General features: G+C 46.1%; 1 protein-coding gene across 1 annotated transcript in view; it reads left to right on the top strand.

Moving 5' to 3' along the window:
- ABHD8 (abhydrolase domain containing 8) overlaps window positions 1–27822 on the top strand; it is an 80751-nt gene that overhangs the window by 35425 nt on the left and 17504 nt on the right. Inside the window, exon 2 of the mRNA XM_085639015.1 lies at window positions 15833–16592. Within this exon, the coding sequence (XP_085495141.1) occupies window positions 15841–16592 (752 nt within the window). The 5' untranslated portion in view covers window positions 15833–15840. The remainder of the gene's footprint in view (window positions 1–15832; window positions 16593–27822) is intronic.

The raw sequence follows: 27822 nt of genomic DNA, 5'->3' as shown, positions 1-27822 counted from the left end.
AGTGCCACCACAAGAAAGGCAGGCCATCAGATATAGGAAAGGGCCGGTGCGTGAGAGAATTACAGAAAGGAACGTGTTGTGAGATGCTGGCATGACACATGAACGCAGAGATGTGAGGGCCCAGGGGCAACACTAAGAGGGATAGGAGCATAAAAAATGACAGAGGAATGACTGAATGATGGCCTGTCAAAATATTAAGAGAAATCACCAAACACAAGAAGAAACCTGAATGGTAGAAGAGGCAAACATTTCTTGTACAAAACGAAACTTCCCGTGGCGTTTCCATATACTGTTTAATATGAATACGGGGCACATAGTAGACCCTTTTGAAGGTTTGACAACTTAAGTCCGGCTGTGAAGGGGCCGTCTCTACCTCTTTGGGGAAATGTTGTCATGTGACGTCCCATACACTTCCCTTGCGTCCCTTTTGTCCTCCTTCCACGTCCCATCCCATTGCTCTCTGGCATTCATCCTCAAAATTTCTCTAAAATAGTCCCTATAAGGTCCCAATTCTGTTTGTCATTATTCCAAAACACCAGATACGTTTCCGCTCTCAGACCCATCATATGAAAGAACAGAAGTGAAGGCTGGCAACTCTATTGTTTTTTGTAAACTTATACAAGACTCAGCACTGTACATGCTGTGTGCACTTCTCTAAAGTGGAAAAGACACAGGCTTTATTTTTGCAGTGCAGGCGGGGTGGGGTGAAAAGGTTCACTGATTTCGTAAGGCACCTCCTATCTTAACCCCTTCCATGCTGCGCAGATTCCGCCGCTGTGCTGACGGAATCTTGCGCGGGCGTGGTCATGACGGAACGGTTCCGTCATGAGCACAGCTCAACCGTGGCTCATGACGGAACCGTTCCGTCATGAGCACCGAAGGGGTTAAACTATCACCAGCGCACAACAACCGCAGCAGCAGCCTAGGAGGGGGTGGGGGTGCTTTCTGGGTGTGAATTAAAACACCGCCTCAATATGCCAGACCTGCCCTGTGTAGCGCTGCACTGATAAGGACATTTCTGTTATATGAAGTGTCCTTAAATGTCTGTTTCATAACCACCATGAGTCACCACATTTTACCTCAGCTGCATGTCGTATCAGCTACCTCCCAGCGAACACAAGAGTTAAAGGCCGGTGAAACGATCTGAGCAAAGACCGTTCATTGATGCCCAATATAGTGTTCCACTCTCCAGAAACTGTGGGGCATATTATCAAGCCAGGCGATAATGGGCTCGATAATATGCTCTATGGAATTCCAATTGAAGCCCATGTTCGGAAGCCGAAAGACATTGCTTTATCTCTCTCAAACTACAACGTGGCATGCACCAGGTCAGAGTTCAATGCCCGTACTTCTCTGCGCAGAATCAATCGATGATTAAAAGTGCCTCTACAGCACTGAGATTGATTATTATAAGGACTGTATACAGGTGAATACGGTGATAACCTAATAGAATATGGAACAATGCATATTTTTGGGATGCCTACCGGTGTGACACTGAAAGCTAGCAACCAAAATTGTGCGTGTTTAAAGTGTGCAAAGAAAGTTGGTTCACCCTAAAAATCGAACCATCTAGATTTGGACACCTTTTATGGGGCTAAATGAAAACAATATGTAAAGATGGTAAAAAGCAGTCTTTGTTACAGTAACAAAACTCTTCCTTAAGACATTAGTCTAAAATATTCACACCAGTTTCCTTACTCCCAAAAAACAATATTATCCAGAGGGCCACTTTTTATCACATCCTCTGGAGCTGCCCGGGGGTTCGGGCCATATGGGAGGAGGCCTCGAGACACATGCAGACAGCCCTCCATAAGGAGCTCGTCTTGACGCCGAAATTGGGCCTATTAAACATTTGGGAGGACACTGACCTAACGGAAGCGGAGAAACAATTCACGACGGTAGGACACACGCTAGTTAAACGGGAAATTGCTAGGGGGTGGGGGGGGGGGTAGTGCGCCACGGCCCAGCGGTTGGATGACAGAGCTTGATGAATGTATGCTGGTGGAAACGGAGGTCTATGTAGCTAGGGGATGTCCCAAAAAATGGGATCGGAAGTGGGAAAGGTGGAACAAATACCGAGGGGAACCTGTAGCATCCCCCACGGCTGAATTGGAAATGCGTCAACAGGCAGAAAGAGCAGATTGAATGAAATGTATATTCTGTTTACTGACTTGGTACATATGAAAGTGGGGTCAGAAAAGAACTTATCCTCAGTCTATGATGTATAACGATGCTGTTAAACCAATAAACAAATGTAAACAAAAAAAAAAAAAACAATATTATTTTTTCAATTGCGCTCGTAGTTTTCCGCTTTTCTTTGGAAAAACTGCAAACTCAATATTCTCCCAGAAGCCTAGCAGTCACAGGTGATCCATTAAAATACCGAAGAGAAGCAAACAGGGTAGACGTACACATTCAGTACAATAAAGCATGCATCACTAGTGCTGTGTGACAGAGAAACTTTACATTTAAGCTTGCCCATGGGAAGGCCAAAGCGGGCAACCCTCTTAGAGCCAGATTAGCAGTGACAGCTAGAGTTATCTCTTTACAAATCTGGGCCTTGTAATTTACTCAGTACCTTATTAGCGTAAATTGTTTAAGAAATCAAAACTCACAGATAAAATGAAAGCAGCTGCAGCGTCCCGACAGCGGTGCGCGCGCGCGCTCGTGTGAAATCTGACACAAAACAGATGGCACACTGCGCGCCGCTGCTCGTAACCCGTAGGCCTTTTCACACGCAAAAGTCCAGAGCGATTCCAAGAGGTCGTTTTCCTAGAGCAGCGTGCGCTGCTCTAGCCTCGACCTAAAAAATGAATGTGACCATCTGTAATGAAACTGGTACGCATGTAAAGCGCTCTGATACCCGATGTATCGGGTTTAGTTTGCGCTATATAAAACTATTTTTTTTTAAAATCACAAAAAATGACTTCCGTAGCTTTGAAACTATGCCTAGGCGACATTTTAATTACCCCAGAGTACTAGGAGTGATTTTGGCACAAAACTGTTTCCCTCAAGAGCCTAGAAGCAGAGTGTGACCAGCTGCTGTATTATGTGAGGTATGCCCGCCGCTATTTCAACCTGCCCATTACTGTCGTTGACAGTGTTTCGGGTGCGGCATGTCCGGGCAGTTTGGGCTGGGCAGTTCCCATTGGAGCAGCATTAGGGCTAATTTGCATATGACGGATCTCTGTCTACAGTAGTACAGTGAGCAAAAACGATGAACTGCAAGGCAACCTGAGCCATTGCCGGTGGCTGAAACTTTTTGCAAGCGTTCCTCCTATCACCTTTCTGTTTTCTGCAAAACCCCGGAATACTCAATTGCTTGTCGGGCCACCGGGTATTTCGGTGGTATCTAGAGTAACTACGTCCTTCCATTTAAGGTAATGTGCACCATTCTCTACCGATTTACATCACAGCAGAGATCTGGAATTCTGTCAATTCCACACCTGCCCTCCCACCCAACCCCTCCACCTGAAAGACAGAGCCTGCTGTCAACCAGGGCTCGAGTCGGGGTACCACGCGGGTGGACGGCGTCCCCCCACTTATTTTACCGGGACCTCGATAACTGGAGCAAATGGAGACACACATTCACTCTTTGGCCTCTCTGGGGCGTTATCAGAGCTCATTCAGAACGTTGCTCACGTGCTGGCTTCTCTGATGCAATCGCATCTAAGGGGTGAGCGAGGGAAGGCAATGAGTCTGATGGTGCAAGCCACCATTCGTGACGTCACTTCCTGTTGTGACATCAGCGTCCCCCCACTTCTTTTTTTAGGACTTGTGTCCTGCTGTCAACCATAACAAAAACCAAAATACAAAGGCCATGGGAGTCCGGCGGTTCTCAGTAGTGGGAGAGGGTGTAGCCTTAGGGTTAGAGCCCATCTACCTCGAAGCTAGGGAACCAGGTCTGAGTCTCGGCAACGACGCTAAACATCCTGTGATTCTGGGCAAATCACTTAGGGGCATATTATCAAGCACGGGTTGAAATTATCGCAGAAAACTGCAGCTAAAGCAGCGATAAAGGGCTTGATAATATGCCCTTGAAAATTCCCATAGAAGCCCATGTTCTGGTGTCAACATGGGCTTCTATGGGAATTCTCTGCGGCATATTATCAAGCCCATTATGGCTGCTTTAGCGGCAGTTTTCTGCTGCTAAAGCGGTGATAATTTTAACGCCGTTTCTTGATAATATGCCCCTTAATCTCCCCTTGCCTAACAAAAATGAATGTGTCCTTGTGTCACGAAACTGGTGCTCATGTAAAGCGCGCTGATACCCGATATCTTCGGGTCTAGTTCGCGCTATATAAAACGCTAAAAAATAAAAAATGTTTAAATCGCCTGCGGATCAGTACCCTCAATCATACATAACACTTCCATCCTCCTGGTTCTCAGAAATAAAACACAAAAACCCCTTCCAATTCTGAACGACCTTCAACCACCATGAGCAAGGCCCCCCTGCATGCTATATCCCCCCTACAATTATTTCCTTTCTCTCCAGCGCCTAGAGGCAATTAAGTTAAGCAGTGCACACTTTAAAAAAGAGTACACATGAAAGACAAAATATATATATTCTATTTCCAAAGAAAACATGTCTTGAGAATCTAGAATTCAAAGTGAGAATGGAAAATGCGTGAAGAAGCAGGTTTCTGAGCTTGTACCAGAGGCAGCTTCTTAATAAAGTCTGGCACCCAGCTGGGTCACCCTTACAGTTATAAACAAGGCAAGGGTTCCTCATGAGCAGCGAAGGGACTTCAGACCCAAAAGCGCCTAGGTTCACAGTTTGACTGTTCAGTGATATATTCGTGTGAGAAAAGGGTAAAATGTGTGCAATTATCGACACTATAAGTGGGCCAAGGGGCAGGAGAAAAGCCTTTGAACTTTGGTGCATCCACTCTCAGAAACTTAATTACCAAGAAAAAAGAGAGAGACAAAATGTTTGAGGAGTGAAGTGTGGTGAACCCACTGAGCTATCTTCCGATCTGGAGCACATTGATGAGGTGCTCGGTTTCTTTTGTGACTTTGTGGATTAGAACCTGAACTTCCCAGGCCTTCAACGTGAGTGTGAGTGAACGTCCTCGAAGGTGGGACTAGGGAGGCCACCCCATGACACCACAGGGGACACAATGCCCGAGTCCATGTCCAGATGGAACCACAAATACAATCCCCAGCACACGCACAATAATCATTAACATAAAATCAAGTCAGTCGTTGACAGAATTCTTTTATCTATTGTTCTTTCTGTTCTTTTCTTTATTTCATATTTCTTTATCTTTTATTCAGTTGCGATAATCCCTTAGGCTAAGGAATTATCGCAACTGAATAAAAGATAAAGAAATATAAAGGGAAAGAAAAGAACAGAAAGAACAATAAATAAAAGAATTCTGTCAAGGGCTGACTTTTGATTTTATGTTAATTATTATTGTGCGTGTGCTGGGGATTGTATTTTATTGTTGGCCAGTGCCACATGGCAGTGAGAAGGGTGGTTCTCGCTACCCTACAGCACCGCTCTCTAAGACAAGGTGTCGAATTTAATAATTTGTGAATTTCCCTCAGGAGCGCCATAATCCTTGAAACCATCACCCGTGTCCAGAAAGTCTAGATGAAACCACCCAGTGCATTATGGGAGCTGTAGTGTGGGTTCCCATGATTAGAACCTATAGGTCTGAAATTTGACACTCTATGGTCCGTCAGTAGAACCTCTATCCATCGTCCCGCACCCATTTAACCTAGATATCCTCCCGTCCCACAGCGAGTTTGACCTTGCTTATGTGTTTTTTATTTATTTTATATGATCCAAAGGTATCAGAGCACTTTACAGAGCAACGCCAGTGGCCCTTACATACATCTTACAAAAATAACAGGAGTATCTTATTGACATAAAAGGTAACTTTGTCCGCCCACACCTTATGGGGAGTACGTCGTATCAACACGACTGGGATCGTTGTCCGCATGGGCTGACCATGGCCCACCTGCGATGACGTTGCAGGCTTGCGATGGAGAGAGCCAAGTGTTGTTGTGTGGTCACATTGCTGACTCGAGGTCTGTTCAGTCCGGGAAGAATCTAGTGAATAAAATCCCTTTGACCTCCATTTTGAAAACCCTGGTCTTTGGTTCAGCCGAGTCTCCGGCGGTAGCGTATTATTTTGGGGGGCTGAATTGGAGAAAGCACAAGCTTGATTTCTTAAATCTCACTGGTCCCAGGAGGAGGCAGCTCGCGCTTCTGAGAGGTGGGCTATCTCATGATAAAGTCAGATGGTGGGCTGGGTACGCAGGCGGGCCACAGTGCAGGGCTATCTTAAGGATGACCCGGGCTTCGACTGGGAGCCACTGTAGGGACGTCAGTGAAGGTGTGATATGGTCAAAGCGCCTCAGTCCCATTAACAGTCTAGCCTCAGCGTTCAGCGTTGCCTTTAGCGGTGCCAGTCGTGATTTGGGAATTCCCAACAGTGTCGCATTTCCGTAGTTAAGCCTAGATAAAACCAAGGATTGGTTGCTATTTTGAGGTTGGAATCCAGCATGAATGTTTAAAATCAGGGCACGAGTCTGGGGTACATGCAGGTGGACGGCGTGCACCCACTTTTTTCACAGGGTGAACGCAGTCCACTCTGCCACAGATTTGGGCCCCGCTGAATAATGCGCTGAACTCGTCCTGGTGTAATTTCCAAACACCGGGACACTTTCAGCAGCGCCTGCGCGTTCTCTGCTTTCCTTCTGCAACAAGCAACAACGTGCAGGCGGGGACAGGACGGGCCTTTCTTATTTTAGACTCCTGCTGGGCCCCTAACAAAGGCCGAATGTGAGGGGTCTTCAGGCCTCCTTTTGTTCAAGTCTCTTGGCTGGGAGCAGTCAGGAGCCTCACACCTGATGCAAATGCAGCAGAGGGGTAACAAAGGTTAGCAATTCCCACATACTTAAGAGAGGCAGCTTTTCACTTGGTTCAGTCCCTGTTTAGGAGATATGCCTGCACTGTACGAATGTCAGATGTGCTGGTCTTTCCCAGTATTTACAACAAAACAAATTGCATTTATATAGAGCTTACTTCCCCTGAGGAGGCGTTGAAATAAATTAAGTACCACTTTTTTTCTTGTATAGCCCTACTCATTTCAATCCAGGGTGTCAGAGCGCTTTACATCAACACGTGCATATTACATGTACAATAAATTATATGTTTGTAAATGAATGTACAGGATGTGTTACATAGAACTGGAGGATTGCAAGGTGTAGAAGTCACATATCATCTTCCATAGCTACTGTGCTATTACCCTCGCAATGCGCTCAAACGCACACATGATAGACCTGCTAAACATATATGTGAGGGCTTTAGATCTGATGTCACTTGTTGTGATGCCACTTCCTGTAATGTCGTGGCTTGTGATGCCACTTTCTATGATGTCAATTGCTGTGATGCCATTTGTGATGTCGTGCACCGTGATGTCATGCGCCGTGATGTTGCACGCCGTGATGTCACTTGCATACTGCCTAACTAGGTTAGTCCCCCCACTTCTTTTTTAGGTCTCGCCTACGCAGTGCGCCTGCGCTGCATAGGAGACCTTTAGCCGTCGTGCAGCTCTTTTTCCAAGCACACACTCGTGCTTGTGGTGGCATACGCCTTGCGGGAGCGCGCAGCGGCGCGCCACAAGCACGAGTGTGTGCTTTGAAAAAGAGCTGACTGCTCTCCCAAGCTTGTGCGTGCACCACTTGCACGTCCCGGCCACTCACTCGCTCCGCCCTCTCCGTCTCCTGGTTTGGGTTGTCCATCGAAAGGCATTCACGCTCCTGGCACAGCACAGCGCACAATGGCTCCTCCTCCCATGTTGCTCCATCGCACACAACAGGAGTAGTAATTCACCCATTGTTATTTAAAATTGGTATTTTCTTGCCATTTTGTAGTGACTCCTGAGCACTCATTCACTATAAAATGACAGCTTTGTTTCTAAGCCTCTTGACGTGACTCAATCGGGTCGTTATCTGTCAGAGCAGCCACTGAAGAAAGCTGCTGCAATATCCAATGGAGGCTTTAAAAGTATCCTTTCCTGCAGAACATTATAGCCAAAGATCTAATGCCTACTCAATGGTACATGTCTTTTATAAACATATTTAATTTAAGCGTAGGTTCTTTTTAAAGAGATAGCACCTTTCGCCTTTTGATTTCTTTCTTATTTACATATAAACATACGTTCTCTTCAGGCCGCTCTATTGTCCAAGTTGGCAGCCCCAGAAGACGTCCTGTTTAAGTCCTACGCCTCTGTCTATGGCACAATCCGAGTCTCTCATCTTTCAGCATGCAGTTCTCTTATCCAATGCAGGCTTTAAAACTATCGTTTCCTGCGCAACATTATAGCCAAAGATCTAATGCCTACTCAATGGTAAATGTCTTTTATATACGTATTTAATTTAAGCGTAGGTGCTTTCACTTTTAAATTTCTTTTCCATGTAGATATACACATATGTTCTCTTTAGGACCCTTTATTGTCCAAGATGGCAGCCCCAAGAAGACGTTAGTCCTTCGCCTCTGTCAATGGCAGAATCCGAGGCCTTCATCTCCCAGCATGCGCCACTGTACCTCCAGCTTGAAGACCAGTTTCAGTGAGGGTGAGCATAGGTAGTCGCTGGATTTCTTGCTTATGCAGGTCAAGCTGGTAGTAGGTTGGACATTTTGAACCCTGTGGTTTTGTGGGCTCCCCAGGTACCCGACAGCTCTTCAGCCGGGCTCTGGGAGCGCAGGATGGTAGGGATACTGAGTGGATTAGAAGTGGGACCCTGCAAAGCCTCCTCTGCTCTGCTAACAGTGATTTGCATAGCACTAGATTGCCACGTGAAGGACTTGCTGCAAGTTGTGTGATTGGTGTGTGAATGCTGTATTGCTCTTGTAAATACAAAAGAACAGATCTGTGTGGTCTTTGTAATGCTGTTGCCCAGATCCAGTCTGCAGGTGTATTTAATCAGCATTTTTCCGAGGTTGTCTTTTGTGAGTAGGAACAGATGACACGGTTGTGTGCGGTGTTGCTGGCCTCGTTGCATAGATACATTTCAAGAATAAGGGGTTTTGCTGAGCTCTTCCTGTGTTTTTCTGCACTTCACACCTCTGCACAAGCACACCACCACCTTAGCACAACATCAGCTTAAATCAGCATGACCTCAGCACCAGCGCAGCACCACTTCAGCGCCAGCGCAGCACCACCTCACTACCAGTGCAGCACTACCTTGGAATCTGTGCAGCACCACCACCTCTGCATCAGTGCATCACCCGCACAGCACCAACTCTGCACCAGCGCAGCCCCATCAAAGGATCATCACAGCACTACCTCAGCACCAATGCAGCACCACGTCAGCATCAGCGCATCACCCGCACAGCACCAACTCCGCATCACCGAGCACCACCTCCATACAAGCACACCACCACCTCAGCACCATGTCAGTATAACTCAGCATCACCTGAGCATCAGCGCAACATCACCTTAGCACCACGACAGACAAACTGGAAGACGCATATGTTAATTGTTTTTTTAATAGGGTCGTTCATTTGTACATAATGTTTACTTGGTTAAATATAAGGTAACAAAAATGCTTATAACACTTTATTATAACTTTTCAACATGCTGCACAGCAGCCACACTGCTCTACAACATAGCCTAAACACAATAGCTGTGGCTAAACACAACAAGATCCCAAGGGCGAGACCTATTGGCTTTGCCAATGCTTGTTTAGGACTTGTGCCCTGGTTACACTTTCTTCAGGACTCTGGGCTGTCCTGATGCACCCTGGGCGGGTGTGTTAATGACAGCTTGCATGTTGAGATTTTTGTGGAGGGTTACACCAAGAGATGTTGTTGATTCGACTGTGGGATTGCAGTCCAGCGCATCCAGGTGAAGGAGACATTCTTGCAGGGGAGGGGAGCTGTGAGGGGGAGAGATGAGCAGGAATCCGTCCTTAGAGAACTAAGTTCGCAGTGACTTATGCATTCGATTCCTTCCGAGGTCATTCGATGGTGCCCCTCACTGGGCCCGACCTCCAGCTGCAGTACATGTGCCTTTTATGGGGGTCCCCCCGCCGTGCCTGCCAGTGGGGGCCCCTCCTCACGCCGCCGCCTCTCATCCCCTCCGGCAGGAGGATGTCTCAAGTGCTACCCCAGCGAGAAGCAGGAACCGTCGCTAGGCAACTGTCGTGACTTGACGGAGAGCAGCCATTGGCTGACGTCCCCAGCCGTGGAGCGAGGAGCGCGAGGCCAAGGATGCTGCAGGCAGGCACGGGCTCACGAAATGCAATAAGAAAATAGGATAATGGCAGTCTGCTTCTAATAACAGACACGCGCTGCGGAGGGCGAGCATTTACTGGAAAAAAAGAGTACGTGTGGCTGGGTTCGGAGAGAAGTGTCGGGGGGAGGCGGCTGCTTGACGGCGTGCTCGTGCCATGGAGTTCTTCCTGGTGGTTTGTTCTATGGACACGCACAAGAGGTACATCTAGGACCAGCTCAGGAGAGATGCAACCTTATCTTCAAACGAGGCTAGATGATACGTTTATTTCCATTGTCGGAGTATTTTGGGTCCCGGGCCCGTTTGTCAGACTAGTAATTTATTAATCCAGATCTTTAAGCCTCTCCCGTCATACGAGGGCCAAGAACACTTCCCTTCGTGCAGTTGGGGGTTCGGCTTGACGTCTTTCACCAACAAATGGTGCCCACTCTTTGGATGTAGATGCGAATCTTAGCGTCGTGAGATGGGGTCCCCGCGCAGACATTGAGAGCCGCCTGACTGCCCCGTCTCCTCTTTCTCCGGCTGCACCCTCCTTCCTCCTCTCTCTTCCTTTCTATCTCCTTGTGCCTGTTTTTGTCCTTGCGCCTCAGTTCCAAACACTACACCAAGACGCGCAGGCCACAGGATCAACAGGAACACTTTCGCATCTCGACAAGTGCCTGGATCACAACTCTTCAACGCAACGTGACTCCTGATGGTGCAAGAACATCAGGTCCAACAGGCGCCATTCCGTTGTCAGTCGCCGAATGATATTTTCAAATTCTGTTGGCGCGCGGCCTTCTGCTCCCGCCTCCATTTGTTGGAGGTGAACTCATTCAGTGGTCTTCTGTTTGTCTTGTTTTAATAAACACCAGTGTTAATTGCTTCCAAGAAAAGTGTAATTTAGCGTTGGGAAGTCTAGTAGTAATCTACCATGGAATTGGTGGTTATGTAACTGTCAATAAGGTTTCACTCTTGTAAGAAACTTTAAGCACATCCGATGAACCTGCCCTCTGATTGGTGGAGGCTTTTGTTAGGTCAAAGACCCACTTGGGAGTCTGTTGCCTTTAACTTCCAGTTGTATAACGATTTACAGAAATACGATCATTAAATTGAAGATGAAGAAATATACATGGAAATTGCAGCTAGAGATAGATGTCAAGAAAGAATGAAATCAGAAAGGACATTGATATTTAATAACTTCAGTTCGTGTCTCACATGAACATGCCCTTCAGATAGGTTTTAGATCTTACCTCATGTGCAATGAGCGGGCTACCCTGAGGAATTCCCAGTAAATGTTCTACGTTTGAGTTGTGTTATGTACTGCCCTCAGGGGTAATCTATATTAATGCAGTTGTTTAATTATGCGCATACATTATTTAAATGAATATCATCAAATCTTAAAAGTCACATTGATCATATATTTTTGAAACCCCCAGGGTCGTACATTGACCCCTCGGGTAAATGTCAGCTCACAAAAATGTCAGGGGCATTGGCAGTAAATTATGTCACATGTCCTTTCACATCCGATGTGTCACAGGGTTGACCTCTTCTCTTGTCCTTAGGTCATCAACAGTCCCTTATTTACTGCTCAGCGAGTAGGGTACGCAGTAGGCTGTTCCTGTTTGTGGTTAGAATGTTATGTTATGTTGATTCGTAACATACACGAATATACACGAATATAAATGGCCCAAGACAGAGATTAACATTATGGTAAATTCATTGTGACAAAAGCACTATACGTAGAGAGATAAACACAAAGTGTTGATGGGCACTAGGCATACATTGGTTAAATAATATCTCACTTTAGGTGTAGAAAGTCACTACACCATGGGTCTCGGGAGGGGGGTGGAAGCTACAATGGCACACCCTAGAAAGAAAACGAACAGGGAGAGAACAAAAAGGGGGTGGTAAATAAATCATAAGCAAAAAGGCAGGCGCACGTTACTTAGCTATGCTCCTGGAGTAGTTGGAACTCACGCCCGCTAAAAGCATACCGGCCCCCGCTCTCATTCACCATCGGGGTCCGGTTTTAGAGGTTCCGCTTAGGTGCCATGCGGGTGCCAAGCTTAGCTTTGTGTTTATTTCTCTACGCATAGTGCTTTTGTCACAATGAATTTACCATAATGTTAATCTCTGTCTTGGGCCATTTATATTCGTGTATGTTTTACGGTTATTGACACAATTTACCTACAGTGTGTGAGCACTCTCTGATCTCATAAATAGCACAATAGTTCAGCGCTAAGGCTTAAGTGCACCACGCAGAGCACATTCTACTGTACATTTTTCGTCGACAAACCGGCAAGGCCATGTCTAATCCTTACATGTATGTCTTTCTTTTTCGTTTGTCCTTGTCTCTTTGTTTATTACCCAGAATAAACTCGGTTCTTCTCCATTGCGGGAGTCACCAGAAAACACTCTTTTCATGATTTTTCACGAAATTGTTTTCACATCTATAACCCCAGGTTAGGGTGGACCTTAGCGCGCCCACACCGCCGCGGTTACACACACACTCAAGGTCCTGACGAATGCCTGTTATAAATAACACATAGGCTGAAACATGTTGACCACACTGAAGTGACCTGGCTGAACAATTTATTCAGTCCATACGTCCATCTACTTGTTTTTATATATGTCTGTTTGACTCCCATTAAAATTATTTTTGTAGATACAAACAGTACATTTTTAAATCACTACACACCACGCACAAAAAAAACAGCTCCGCAGTAGTTCTGGCGTCGTAGCACACCGGGGTGGCATTCGGCCTCTCCCGGTGGGGCCCGATGATGAAGCATGTCACCAACCAGGTTGGTGAGTGAGGGCTTTCTAAAGAAACCAAAAAGGTATCTACAGTAGTGCTCTTCTGCTAATCCTAAGGCACACTCTCTTGTTGTTTTGATTATTTCTGTAGCGTAGCAAGTTAAACTGCACAACCAGGTAGTGATTCTGCAGCTTCACACAGGGCAATAGGATCCGGCTGGGGGGGGGGGGGGGGGGCGGTCCCTCGTATACAGCGAAAAGTTTTTCATTTCATTCAGTTACTCTGTTCTCGGCAGGATGACGAACCGCTACATCTTTTCTAGCCGAAGATTGCGATGTCAATTCAACAAACCCTGGGTTTGCCAAATTTTACTTTAGACACATCTACTCCTCACTAATGTCCTGAAAGGAAAAGACATCACAAGCCCTCACAGCCCACTGATGCCATAAAAAGAAGTCCATTGGGTAAAAGTTGGATTTTTGGGACACAGTCTAGCTCCAGAGCTGATAATTTAAGGGGTGCTCTGATTGGTGGTCGAACACGACGGCAAAACCTTCACTGAAGTTGAGATCGCAGGACAAGATTGAGGACCAGAACTCTGTTCCTAAGTTGGGTTTTGCAGGAGCTTGAGATCTCCTCACACACGCGTCAGATGTGCAGGGAAGTTGGTGTGGAGTGGGCTGTAGACGACATGATAATTTTCTCTTTTTGCGTGAGGTGAAAGATCAGAACAATCTTTAAGATGTCCGTTAGAGAAATGGGGAATGTAATATTTAAGTCTGCGTGGATTTATTTAGAAGATGGAGGTTACTAGCAAGTGTGAGGCTTTAGAGGGCTTCAGGGGCATGGGGTTTTGGTGTCCAGCTCCATATCTTTTTAAATACCCTTATAACACCAGGAAATAACTTTGTATAATGTTTCGGTATCCAAGTATAATGAAAATAAAATGAAAAAAGAACAGGTTTGGGTCAGGTTTACCTTTAAGATTCCATGCAGTTGATATATAATCTTTCCATCTTCTCTAAAGTTGTCCTTCAGCATCAGCAGAGGGATATTTGCAAAGATTGCAGAGGGGGAAGGCGGTTTCTGCAGGAAATAAGGTTGCATTCTGGAATCAGAACAGCTGCTAGAAACTCACAACAGATGCGAAGCCAAAACTACAGGCTAGCCTCCTTTTAGAAACAGTTTTATCTATTTGATGTAATTCGAGGAACATTTTGACCAAGACTGCTGAACCCAAGGTCACGTGCTTTTTTTTCACCTATAAAGGAAAATTGATGGATTCAAGAGAGTAAGAGAATTAATCTCTTGGAAAGCGATAAGTTTATTAAAAAGTTAAAAAATAGTTTTTCTTATTGATGGGAAGGGATGCAGTTATGCTGAGAATGCATGATAGGCAAAGAGATCATTTTATTTATCATAACCTTTAGTTAATCATCTAAAAAGTGCATCATTGTAAAAAACATAAAGCAATCCAAGGACATTCAAGGTTAGAAAAACGTACTGTTTAATATGCATTGCAAAAGGAAAAAAAAACTGGGTCTTCTCAACCAATATTCATTCTGCCTATCGTTCGCCTATTTGAGTGATTCTAATATAAGAGAACATATTGAAGTAAGAGAAAACAGGTACATGAAATGAAAGACCAGTCAGATTATGAGCAGATAATATTATCCTATCAGAAGAGAGTTTCTCAAAGTGTTTGCGGTGATCCACAACGGATCACGTAAAGCTCTCAGTAGCATAGGTTAAGAATATAGTCCATACTTTCATCAGTTAGCATAACAAGTTTATGTTTTCCATAAAATAGTTCTTTTGAATTTGCCGCGATCAGTATTCTTTTGAAGAAATTGATTTTCTCTAAAAATGTGAAGGCCTTCTACATGCAAAAACGGTTTGAAAATCATTTATACGCCCCGGTGTTTATGGTCTGTATTCCGCTTCTCGACTTCATAATGTGCATGGCACAAATCAAGTGATATTTCATGTATTACATTAGCAATCGCCCACACTAAGGAGCTTAACATTTCCCTAAAGCCAGACCTAAAAAAAGAACTCCTGCTGCTGCCCCGTAACCATAAATAATCTCTTGTCAACACATAGCGAAAAGTAAGGCTACCAAAATCTGTGGGCTACCTAATGTTTCCACCCCAGCTTTTTCGTAGGCGGTCCCCGTTTAAAGCATGTTACTCCGAAAGTGATGTAAAAATTGCTAATTTTGCTTTCCTATTTTTTTTTAATCTTCCAAGTTCCTTCAAGGTTGAGTCTAGCATCAGAAACAGATTGCTTTCATTATTGCTTTTTTTTAGCGTTCTGTTTTCCTCAATTACAATGCGTAGATCATGCCACACACAGCAGATTGTAAGCCTATTTTTATTTTTTAATACATATAAGGCCAACAGTATTAGTGATAGATTCTGCATTTCCTAAGTGCTTTCTTGAAATACATGTACATACAGTGAACACATCGAAATGTCCATACCATTACTCGACCCATAACTGATAGTTTTCAGTATGAAATTGAGAAATAGCAAAGATTGGAAATGTGTGCGCAACAAAGCGACTGAAGGTCTGTTTTTAATGTTTCCATCATCATCTTATGATTGTTTCTGTTCAGGACTTACCTTGCTGCCACTTGCTCTAGAGTCATAGGGCGACCGTAGCCATTCGAGGAGCTGTATGAACTCGTGATCTTGGAAACAAGATGATCCCTTGATGTCAGATTCTAATTTTATTGTCGCTTTCCTAATCCTTAACTTTTTCTGGACATCTAATGCTGACTGTATTGAGGTTTCGCTTTGAATATTGTTTTTCTCAACTTCTTGCTTTGCTGTCGTTACAGGACGCACTATGCTGACCAGTATTGCGGAGAGAATCATGTGTTGCCTGACAGGCAAGATGACCAATTCAGTTGGCCCGTTGGACAGTGTGGAATCCAGCGACGGCTTTAATTACATGGAGGTAAAACCAGGCCGAGTGCTTCGAGTCAAGCACACCTTGCCATCGCGGGCTGCATCGGAGTGTCCTCCGGAGGAGAGTCAGCCGTCGGAGAAGGGTATAGTGCACTGTAAGCGCCAGATCACGGTCTACCGCAATGGCCAACTGGTGATCGAGAACCTGGGAGATGTCATCCATTCGGAAATCCTCCACTGCCAGAATGGAAATGTGGAGCCCAACACTACTCTGGAGGTAGAGCTGTCTGATTTCACCAGCACGACCACTCAGGCCAACGGCAGCGTCAATCCCTCCGTTGGCGCCAAAGACATGACACCTGGCAAAAGCCGGAAGAGGAAGCGGAAACCAAAGAAGAGCATCACCATTGACTGCACGAGGAAGGTGACGAGCTGCAAGGGCAGCCAACGCGATGTGGTGCTATTCTTTATCCACGGGGTGGGAGGTTCCTTGGACATCTGGAAAGAGCAGCTCGACTTCTTCTCCAAGCTGGGCTACGAGGTGGTGGCACCGGACCTGGCAGGGCATGGTGCCAGCTCCAGCCCTCAGATAGGTGCAGCCTACACCTTTTATGCCTTAGCCGAGGACATGAGGTGTATCTTCAAGCGCTATGCCAAGAAAAGGAACATTCTGGTGGGACACTCGTATGGGTGAGTGAGCAGCAGAGTTTGCCAATGTTTCCTCCCAAGCCTTTCCTAACAGATTCTCAGCAGATCTTGTATGATAGCATTACCAGACCATCGTCTTAGTACAATATAGTAAAATAGCTCAGGGGGTTAATGAGCTCTGTGCATTCACGATCAGTGGGGCAATAGGGTAGAATTTCAGTTAGGGCCAAAGGCGTTCTTCTTTGCTATGCCAAAGCAATGTGACTCCGACATATTGCCATAAAAAATGCCTCTAAGCACCTTCACATTAGTCCCCTTCTAAATATGCCACTGGGGCACAACATCGATGAAAAATGGCTCTAAATGAAAATGCCGCTGATGAATATTTTTTTAGGTGCAGGTTATTTGTTTCAGCCTTAAATATCCAAAGTGTGGATCTCTTTGTGACAGATGCACAAAGGTGTTTAAGAACTTTCTTTCATCCAGAGCTGTCCTCGGATATTTTCAAAGTCCAGCACACTTTAACATCACCCATTAAATCTGTACCATTCCATTCCGTGCTTGGCTTTTAGAATTTTTTATAGTTTTATCAATCCTGAGTTATGAGCCCTCTACCAGTTCTTTTTCTTAAAAACTATCAGTATCTAGAGTTTTTCAAAAATAATCAAACCTGTAACTTTGGCAAACAGAAATAATTGTAGAATCGCGTGTTGCGCTTTATTACATCATCTAGTGGTCGGATTGGAGAAGCAACCAGGTAAATGTTTTTGGGGTGTCGACCAAAGGCAGAGCCTAAATGATTCACGAGGTCAGCCTCATACTCGTAGTTCCTCACATCTTAAGTGCCAGCTTTAAACTATTGACAGAGGTAAATAGCTTATTTCTTATTTACAAAACTGAAAGCCACACACAGAAACATTCATGTGTGTAACGTAAAGAGGGAGGTTTATAGTTCTTTGCACAACGATGGAAAAATCTTATGTTTATCTTTTAGGAAGTTAACAAAAATCCAATTGGTCGCACACTGCTCTACCTACCAGCGTGTTGCCCCAAAGAATTGTGGTCCCTGAAGTCAGCGTCGGCGGGTACGCCTATGCCCGAGTCTTGAGTGCAAGTAAGTGTAGCGTTAGCCATCCCTGGACACGTGTTTCGAGGTAGTTGCCTCTCGTCAGCAGGGAGTAGGTGAGTGTGTAGGGTTGCTGTGTAGGCTGCTAAAATAAGTGCTCTCAGGTAAAGTACCTCTTGTAGCGCGCAGGTGCGTAACCATGAGCTCGTCAGCTCCACTGGCTCAAGGAGCCTGAATATTAACAAAAATCCAATTGGTCGCACACTGCTCTACCTACCAGCGTGTTGCCCCAAAGAATTGTGGTCCCTGAAGTCAGCGTTTTAGGAAGTTGCTAAACTATGATGGGACAGTTCCAACTTTCTTTAGGTAGTCAAATACTACTGCTGCCAACTCCTGCCCAACAGTAAAGGATGCTTCAGCCAAAGGATTGACTAACAACCAGCCCCTCCTGTCTCTGAGAGGGTCAAAGAGGATCTGAAGGGGTTACCTCCTCCCGGGGAGGGTGCAAGGACGTTTTGTACCCGAGGCAGTTTGGCATTTTCCCTGGCCCATGCACTGCCTGTTTACACACAAAGTAGTTCCTTCACCCGAGGGGATAGTGCATGCCAATAACCCTGTCTTTCAACAAACACTTGTCCTTTGCAAGTGTCAGCACAATTATGTAAACTTCAATTTGAGTATTTTGTTTATTACACATCACACAAATAAATGGCAGAGGAATATCTTCGTCTTGAGAGACACATGCCCATTTTTGCGAACTTATATTCTCCACAAGAAAACTATAGTCAGAGCTCCGTTGTGGGACCCCAGGTCTTTCCCAATATTGCATGGCGGGTTTCCTCTCTTCGCCGGCAGTAAAGGGGCTGCGTCCTTGCTCTGTTCCAAGTGACACCTGACTCACTCCTCCTGAGAGAGGGGATTTCCTTTCTGATCCCTCTTTCGCTGATACCAGTGGCTTCTTCATTAAACATCTGTGGGTTTGAGACCAGCCTGCTATCCTGCCTCCGACGTCACACCGCTGTTATCATGGCTTATAATTGACAGCCAAAGTTCTTTCAACAAGAAATGCGCCTAAAGTAAATTCACAAATAAGGGCGTTCCCTGAGAATCCGGGAAGACATGGGGGTGCACCGCATCAGCATAAAAGCCTGATAAAAATCAAGATCTTTATCTGGGCAAACTCTTGAAAAATGCACACATGTAAGAGGTAGCATTGATCTGGGTACCAACACACCCCAGCTATCAGCAGCCAGGGAGCGCGCATGTACATACAGTGTTCTGAAGCGAGCTCATTGCATGTACTACATGTATTATCATAGTTCCTGTGCGTCTGCATCGGCTTCCGGGGCTCTGACCTCCTGCATCCGGAGGCAGACGCTGCAGAAGGAGGCCGGAGAGGAGATCACTCACGTGGTGTCAGTCCCACGCCTTAGGGTCACTCCTTTGTTGTTAATACTGAACCTTGGATTACAGACTCACTCAATGAGTGAGGGTCTAACTTTCCAAAGCACACACTCACTTTTGGACTTGCTTCACGCTCTCTTGGACCTGAACAGCTGTGCAGCTGGGTTCTTGGTCAAAAATCCCTCAGATCTCTCCATCAATTACTCGGGGCCTGGAGATCTAGGCTGAGACCTTGCCTACGGCCCGGTTGGCCATGAGTTTACTGGTGGAGTCGGAGTAAGCAAGAGCCAAAATACTAGTGTCAGAATTTGAGAAGAGACGATGTGCGTAACCACACCGTCTGCTTTGCTCCTTCTTCAGGGGAGACAACCTCTAATTGGAAAGACACGCTTGGGGGAATAATGAAATGAGAAAGCGAGAGGTGGCAGGACCAAAGGGTCAACCTACTCTCCCTGGAAGACCACTGAGGCAACACAGTGGTTGCAACAATAACACAAACTGGAAGTGGGAGACACAGAGACGGGTTAGTAGTATTAGGCTTAATCTGTGCTGGTGTTTTCCGGTGCTTGGCACTGGCACTTATTTATGAGTGTCTACCACATGGTAGCACTCTCAGCCTAGTTTTTTTATTCTAGCACATCATCAGTGTTTAGCAATTTAATCTATCATAATATAATAAAACCCACAATTCCAGGCCATCCCTACACTTGGGGGTACCTGCCGTAATCTAGAATGGAACTCTAAAATGTGATGGTTAGTATGTAAATCTGGCACTGCCATTCTGCAGCTAGTGGCAGCAGCTTGGGGGTGTTGCCAGCTGCAGTGGAAGACCTTGGGCCCTGGCACTTATATTTCTACAAAAAAAGCACAGGGAAGGAGATGGCTATGACAAGAAGGTAGGAGCCATAGGCAGGGCCACTAGAACTATTCAGCAGAAGAGGACCAACTTATGCGGCACAGTTGACTAAATTATGCGGCAAGAAAATGCAAATTATGCAGCACATTCCCTGATACCATTATTTTGTCTTTTTTACACCTTGTAACAGTGTCTGTGAAAAGAGTTCACCTTACGAGTACAGATTTAACACCCAAACAAAGCAAACAACTGAAAGATGGCCAGTCAACGTGTGCGAAAAGCGTTCAGGTACGCAGGAATACAGGTTGCCTTGTTTTTTAAAACTTTTGACCCATTTGAGCTAGAATTTATTTTTGTTAAAATCTGCAGATTATGCAGCAGATGGTGGATTATATGGCACATGCGATCGGCGTCGGCGAGTTTAGGAAACAGTATTCGATGAAGGTGACTGAGTTCTGGTCAAGCAGAAATGAAAGCAAAAAACAGACACTCCGTTTGCTGTTAATCCGCTGAGGGTTGTGAAGTGCAAAGGACACATGTGACGGCACATTGTCCTCGAAAGTCCATCATATGAGACTCGTCACACTTTAAGCACCTACCTAGACATTCGTCAGCTCCTGCATTCATGAACGAGGCGATCCCGCCTAACAGTCCAGATCAAGCACCAGAACCTGAGCCATCGTGTACAATGAGAGTGCATCTCAACCGACTCATACCACTCAATCTGGCTGACTAGTGTTAACGCCTCGACAACTTATTGAGGAAATGTAATCTAACTGTTGTTGGTACTTTTTATTTAGCAAAGAGGGAGATATACTGTTGTGGGACTGTGCGCTAGGACCCTTGCAGATCTGAGTAGACTCAAGAGAGGAATGCCGAAACATGCTGGAAGGTGTTAATGTGTGGTTATTAACGCTCATGATGAATAAGTGTGCAGTGTGTGCTCACGTCTGCTACAGAGCTCCGTGTGTGGTGTATTCATTTGCATGCACCCCGGCAGGGGATGACGCTACACACAGGAGGTACACTGTTCAGCAGCAGAAGTGGGGTCACTTGGTGGGCACTGGGGCAAGCATCAATGTGTCCAATACAGTCAAGCCTTCTGGGCTTCTCGTTACTACTACCTTTATTACTATGATATGACATTACATTGTGTGTGGATAAGTCAATCTAAGGGCAACAACAAGAGCGACCTGTTGTATTTTGATCTGTATGACCGTCCTCTGTATCCAGAGCAGTGCTCTGCACTCTGCTGGGAGCCTCAAGATACAGTATTGATCTGTTTGCAGCTAAGCTGGGCAGAGGTTTACTCTTCCTCTCCCTCCCTTTGCCCTCCAGATCACCCTGCTGCCCCCACCCCTTCCCCCCAAGCACTGCATGCTTTTTAATTAGCAGGGATCCCAGCTGAGTCCAGGCGCCACAGGTTGCAGCCACTGCAGAGAAAGACCAGGACAGATTATTGTTGATTCAGGGCTCTGACCTGTAAGATCGACAGAGCACTATAAATAGAACCAAGACTCAGGAAAGAGAGCCTGGGAGGGGCGGTGGGGGGAGCTCCTGGAGGCGCCATATGACTCAGAGCCACTATCGCACAGTGCACACTCATTAATCTCTGCTGACCTGGAAATGGTGAGAAAGATGAGTCGGTTCAGCACCTGCTGCAGAGATCTTTGCAGAAGCTGAAGGTTAAAAGTTTGAATCCAAGTAGGGTCCACTCAGCCGTTCATCTTTCCAATAAAAAAATAATTCTAATGATTCATATGACAATATCGTCCTTTGAGACGAATGCTAGAAATTTAAAATAAAGAATCTAGAAAGAAGCTCATATGCAGGAAGGATATTATTATCATCCGATCATGTAACAATGTGTGACAAAATATTTTAATTCGTTTTCAGGTCGAGCCTAGCGGCAGCGTGCATATGTTGCCCGCTCTGCGAGACTGCTGTAGTAGAGTATGGAAGAGAAGCCACGCCCACTCTCCTCCCATATTTTTCATTGGCTTGTACCATTGTCTTTAGTAAACACTGCCTTCGGATTCGTTAATAGGCTTGTTAGTCCCTCCTTAGTATGGCCTTGTCTTCACTTGTACCCTCCCATGGCGACTGGCCCTTTTACTTCAGTTGTTACTCGGGACCTGTTATTTAGTCTGTAGGCACTATTTACTTTATTGAGTTCCTCTTACTGCAGGCCAGGCCGGACATGCGCTGCTTCAGCTGAAACGGCTTGTGTTTTTTTAACCAGCACGGCCGCCCCCGTAACAGGGGTGCCTGCTTTCAATTACTTTAACCTGGCATTATCTTGTGTCAAGCCTCCACGGATTTAGAAATGATTAGCGAATTAAGTGATGAGAATTCCACGTAGCACATAACCGTGTGCTAATGGGCTGAAGCTGACAACAGTACTGTTGTGTTACATGTAATCTGTATAAAAGCCACCTAACAGGTTGTTTTCCAAAGCCTGTTTTATTTACACCACCACCACTACCACCACCATCAATAGCACCTCCACCAATACCACCACCACTGCCAATACCACCAATACCACCTCCAATGCCACCACCACAAATACCACCATCACCAATACCATTACCACCACCACCAATACCACCACCTCCACCAATAACAATACCACCACCTCCACCACTACCACCACCACCACCACCACCACCACCACCACCACCACCACTACTACTACCACTACTACTACTACTACTATTACTACTACCACCAATACAACTACCAATACCACCATCAATACCACCACCAACACCAATATCACCACCACGGTCATCACCATCTCCACCACCAATCCACCGCCATCATTACCACCATCAATACCACCACTACCAACACCCTCAATACAACTACCACCAATACCACCACCAACACCACCACCACCACCAATACCACACCCACCACCAATACCAATGTCAATACCAATACCACCATTAATACCACCACCACCAATACCAATACCACCACCAACATTACCACCAATACCCCCACCAATGCCACCATCACCAATACCACCACCATCATCATCAATCCCACCACCTCCACCACCACCAATACCACCACGAATATCACCACCACCAATACCACCACCAACACTACCACCAATACTGCCACCACCACCACCACCTCCACCACCACCAATACCATCACCACCACAACCACCAATACCATTACCACCACCACCAATACCACACCAATACCATTACCACCACCACCAATACCACCATCTCCACCACCAATTCCATCACCACCACCAATACCATCACAGCCACCACCACTACCACCAATACAACTACCACCAATACAATACCACAACCACCACCACCACCAATACCACGCCCACCACCAATACCACCACCACCGTCAATACCAATACCACCACCACCATCATTAATATCACCACCACCACCACTACCACCACCAATACCACCATCACCAGCAACACCACCACCACCAATAGCACTGCCACAAATACCACCACTACCAACACCACCACTATCACCAACACCAATATCACCACCACCAATTCCACCACCACCAATACCACCCTCACCAATCCCACCACCAATGCCACCATCAATCCCACCACCACCACGGATATCACCACCACCAATACTACCACCACTACCACCACCAATACCACCACAACCACCACCAATACCATCACCACCAACACCATCACCACCACAACCACCAATACCATTACCACCACCACCAATACCACCACCACTACCAGCACCACCAATAACACCACCACCTCCAATACCATCAACAATACCATCACCACCACCAATACAATTACCAATACCACCAATACCATCAAAACCACCACCACCACCTCCACCAATACCACGCCCACCACCAATACCACGCCCACCACCAATATCACCACCACCACCAATAACACCAACAATACCACCACCACCAGCAACACCACCACCACCACCACCAATACCACCACCACGCATACCACCACTACCAACACCACCAATATCACCACTATCACCACCACCACCAATACCACCACCACCACCAATCCAATACTAACACCACAAAAATACCAGTACCACCACCACCACCACCAGTACCAATTCCACCACCACCAATACCACCATTGCCACAAATACCACCATCACCAATACCACCACCACCACCAATACCACCACTATCACCACCACCAATACCGCCACCACCAATACCAACACCACCAATACCGCCACCACCACCAATACTACCAATGCCACCACCTCCAATACCAGCACCACCAATATCACCACCACCAATACCACCACCTCAGCGCCTCTCGCTCACTAGTAATACCAGGGGCACTGTACAAGGCCGGAGCTGTAGCCAAGACCATCCCTCCTTCCCTTCATGCCTGCCATAAAGCACAGCCTGCCTTGCACCAGGAGGTGAAGCCAGGGCCCTTCTACAGCTGGAGTGTTTTTTCTTAGGCCAAAGATAGCAATGACATTACGCAATGCCACACTGCACACTCAAATCACGGAGAGGGCAGGAAATAGTCCCCCCTCCTCCTCCTGAGCCGCAACAGTTTAATCACAGAGCAAAAGGTGTTGGAGCGCTTTGGTAGTGTTTAAAGCTCGGATCATATGTAACTCTCACTTCACACTTTCTGTCTGTGTAATTTACAACACTTACACATCTTCTTCACTGCACTATTTAGCACTACTTTGAAGACATCGCAGGCTGGTCTCTTCCTCTGATATTTACAATCTAACAAGCGGTCGAGAAGGCCCTTTATTGCAATGCAATAGGTCTCGCATTTGCGAGTGTTCAAAGTATTAGTATTATAAATGACAATGCCTTTTATTTATGTTTTAAAACTCAAAACATAAATAAAAGGGATTGTCATTTATAATGCCAATAGCTCAAACTCGCGTGAATGCGTGAGCTATTGCATTGCAAATGCTTGTTCAATTTATTTAGGGTTTTGTAAAGCGCTGCATACCCACCTGTGGCAGCCACATGGAGCTTTAGGGATGGAATACATAGAAGTGGATCAACAACTATTAGTTGTGGAGAAGAGCTGGCCAGCTGAAGGGTGGAGTCCGATGGACGGAGCCCATGTCCAGGTGTGCTGATGGATGCAGTGACTCCTTGGATGAGGGACAACGGAGCCTATATTAGCTCAGAAGCGGGTGACTCCTTGGATGAGGCACAACTGAGCCTCTATTAGCTCAAAAGTGGAGGGACAAAAGAGTCTATTGTAGCTCAAAAGCGGGTAACTTCTTGGATGAGGAACAGAGCCTATGGTAGCTCAGAAGCGGGTGACTCGATGGATGAGGGACAACAGAACCTCTGGTAGCCTAGAAGCTGGTGACTCCGTGGATGAGGTACAACAGAGCCTATAGCAGCTCAGAAGTGGGTGACTCCTTGCATGAGTGACAACAGAGACTAGGGTAGGTCAGAAGCGGGTGACTCCATGGATGAGGGACAACATAACATCTGGTAGCTCAGAAGCTGGTGACTCCTTGGATGAGGGACAACAGAGCGTACAGTAGCTCAGAAGCGGGTGACTCCTTGTATGAGGGATAATGGAGTCTACGGTAGCTCAGAAGTGGGTGACTCCTTGGACGAGGGACAAGAGCCTATGGTAGCTCAGAAGGGGAGTGACTCCTTCTGTGAGGGACAATGGAGCCTACGGTAGCTTAGAAGCGGGCGACTAATTGCATGAGGGAAAATGGAGCATATGGTAGCTCTTGCCCCGATAATATGGAACACATTTTCTCCTGAAACTAGATCTAACCCTTCAACTTCCTTAATCAAAAAAGAAGTAAAATAGTTGCTTCTGAATAAATACCTTTAACAATAAACTGGAAGCCACACAACTAGACTATTATTTTGTGTATACAACCCTGGACTCCCATTCTAACATGCAATTTTGTTACTTTATATCTACTATGTTTCTTTTCTTATTGTTCTTTTTCTCATTTTGTATGCCTAACCTCGTATATGTACAGTATTTACTATTTGCATCTATACTTGTTTAACATGTATGCTTCTTTGTTCAGCGCTCTGATAGCCTGACGGGTCACGTTCGTGCTAACTAAAACTTCTCAAATAAATAAATAAATGAATAAATAAATACTAGAAGCTTAATTAATTTAGGAAAGCGTCCCTTTACACGAAGCTGAGATAAATGAAATATGAGGGCACCATGAAATAGTTTTCTCAAAAAGAAAAAAACAAATATAAAGCCAAGGCTAGAAAGCACAGTTGTAAATTAAAACAATGGAGATGAGAAAACGAACAAGAGGAAAAGAAATAGCCTGCAAATTCCACGTCAGCAGAGTGTGGGGACTGAGAAAGTAAAGAACAAGCATTTACAATGCAATGGTCTCGGCATTGTTAAAGTTAGAGCTATTGGCATTGCTCATGACATTATTTTTGTTTATGTTTTTGTTTTTAAAACATTAAAAGAAACGGCATTGTTATTTACAATGTCAATAGCTTAATCACTCTCAAATGCGAGACCTATTGCATTTTCACCCCCACACAGAGCCACACCCACAAAGCCACCCACACCCAAATAGAGCCACCCACAGAGCCACCTATACACACACACACAGTTACCCACACACAGACAGAGCCACCACGCTTAGAGCCACCTACAAAAAGAGCCACCCACACACCATGTTAAGCAAATATTCATTTTGGAATTCTGAACATATGTTATATGTTTGCATGAAGTTTATTTCACGATTTATGTGTCAAACATTTTCTTGATTCAACTCCACGCCAGACCCTTGGCTGAGCTCTGGTGCGACTCTCCCTGTTAACTGGTTGCCTCGTCCGCCTCTACTACACACACACACACACACACACACACACACACACACACCCCCCATGGCAGATTATTGCGGTACACATGTCTAGTGACTGTGTGCTGCTACACACATGACAATACACTTACTCCCTATCCTAGAGTTGACAATGCGTAGGTTACACTACGCAGACACACACGGTGGGCGCGCACACGATGCTGCCACGAGAGTTCAGCGCAGGGCTACAAGCGGATATTAACTACAGTCCCCCGGCAACTCCAGCACCGGAGGGAAACAAAGTAAAGACGCCAGAAGAGTGCGAGTCCGGGGAGGCAGCAGGCAAGGGCAGTCCTGCTGTGCGCCAGCGTGCCCAGGGATGCCAGTGGTGGCTCCGAAGGAGTGAGCTTAGATAGTTGTAGGACAGATTTTTGTTGTTTCTGTTTTACATAGCACTATATCGACATCGGAGCGCATTACAGACGTACACATTCATGTTTTTCAGGCAAGGTGAGATAACGTGATTTGCCCAGAATCACAGGATGTTTGAGCCTCCACCAGACTCGAACCTGGTTTCCCAGGGTCAAAGTCGGCCGCTCTAGCTGTTAATTCACACCCTCAGTGTGGTGAGTGGAGGTGTACGGTAACCGGTGGCTACATGGCAGTAAGGAGAATAAGGACTGTGTGTCAGTGAACTGATTGATGATTGCGTGGCTGTGAGGTGAATGCTCCGCCGGAGTAGTGGGGTGAATGTTAGCCGTGTGTCAGTTAAGTGAGTGGCGGCTGTGTGTCAGATAGGTGAGTGGCGACTGTGTGACAGTGAGGTGAGTGGCGGTGAGGGGCGACTGTGTGACAGTGAGGTGAGTGGCGGCTGTGTGTCAGATAGGTGAGTGGCGACTGTGTGACAGTGAGGTGAGTGGCGGCTGTGTGTCAGATAGGTGAGGGGCGACTGTGTGACAGTGAGGTGAGTGGCGGCTGTGTGTCAGATAGGTGAGAGGCGACTGTGTGATAGTGAGGTGAGTGGCGGCCGGGCAGTGCTCATCTGTGTACGGAGCTTCGCATCTGCTTTGCTGGGGCTGCTGGTCCTTGGCAATCCGCATCTAGGGGTACACAGTGCCGTGCGAACACTGCGTGCCAGGGTCAGAGGCA

The sequence above is a fragment of the Triturus cristatus genome, chromosome 12 (assembly GCF_964204655.1).
Source record: "Triturus cristatus chromosome 12, aTriCri1.1, whole genome shotgun sequence".
NCBI lineage: Eukaryota > Metazoa > Chordata > Amphibia > Caudata > Salamandridae > Triturus > Triturus cristatus.
The sequence above is the reverse complement of the archived record's forward strand: the minus strand, read 5'-3'. Positions and strand labels throughout refer to the sequence as shown.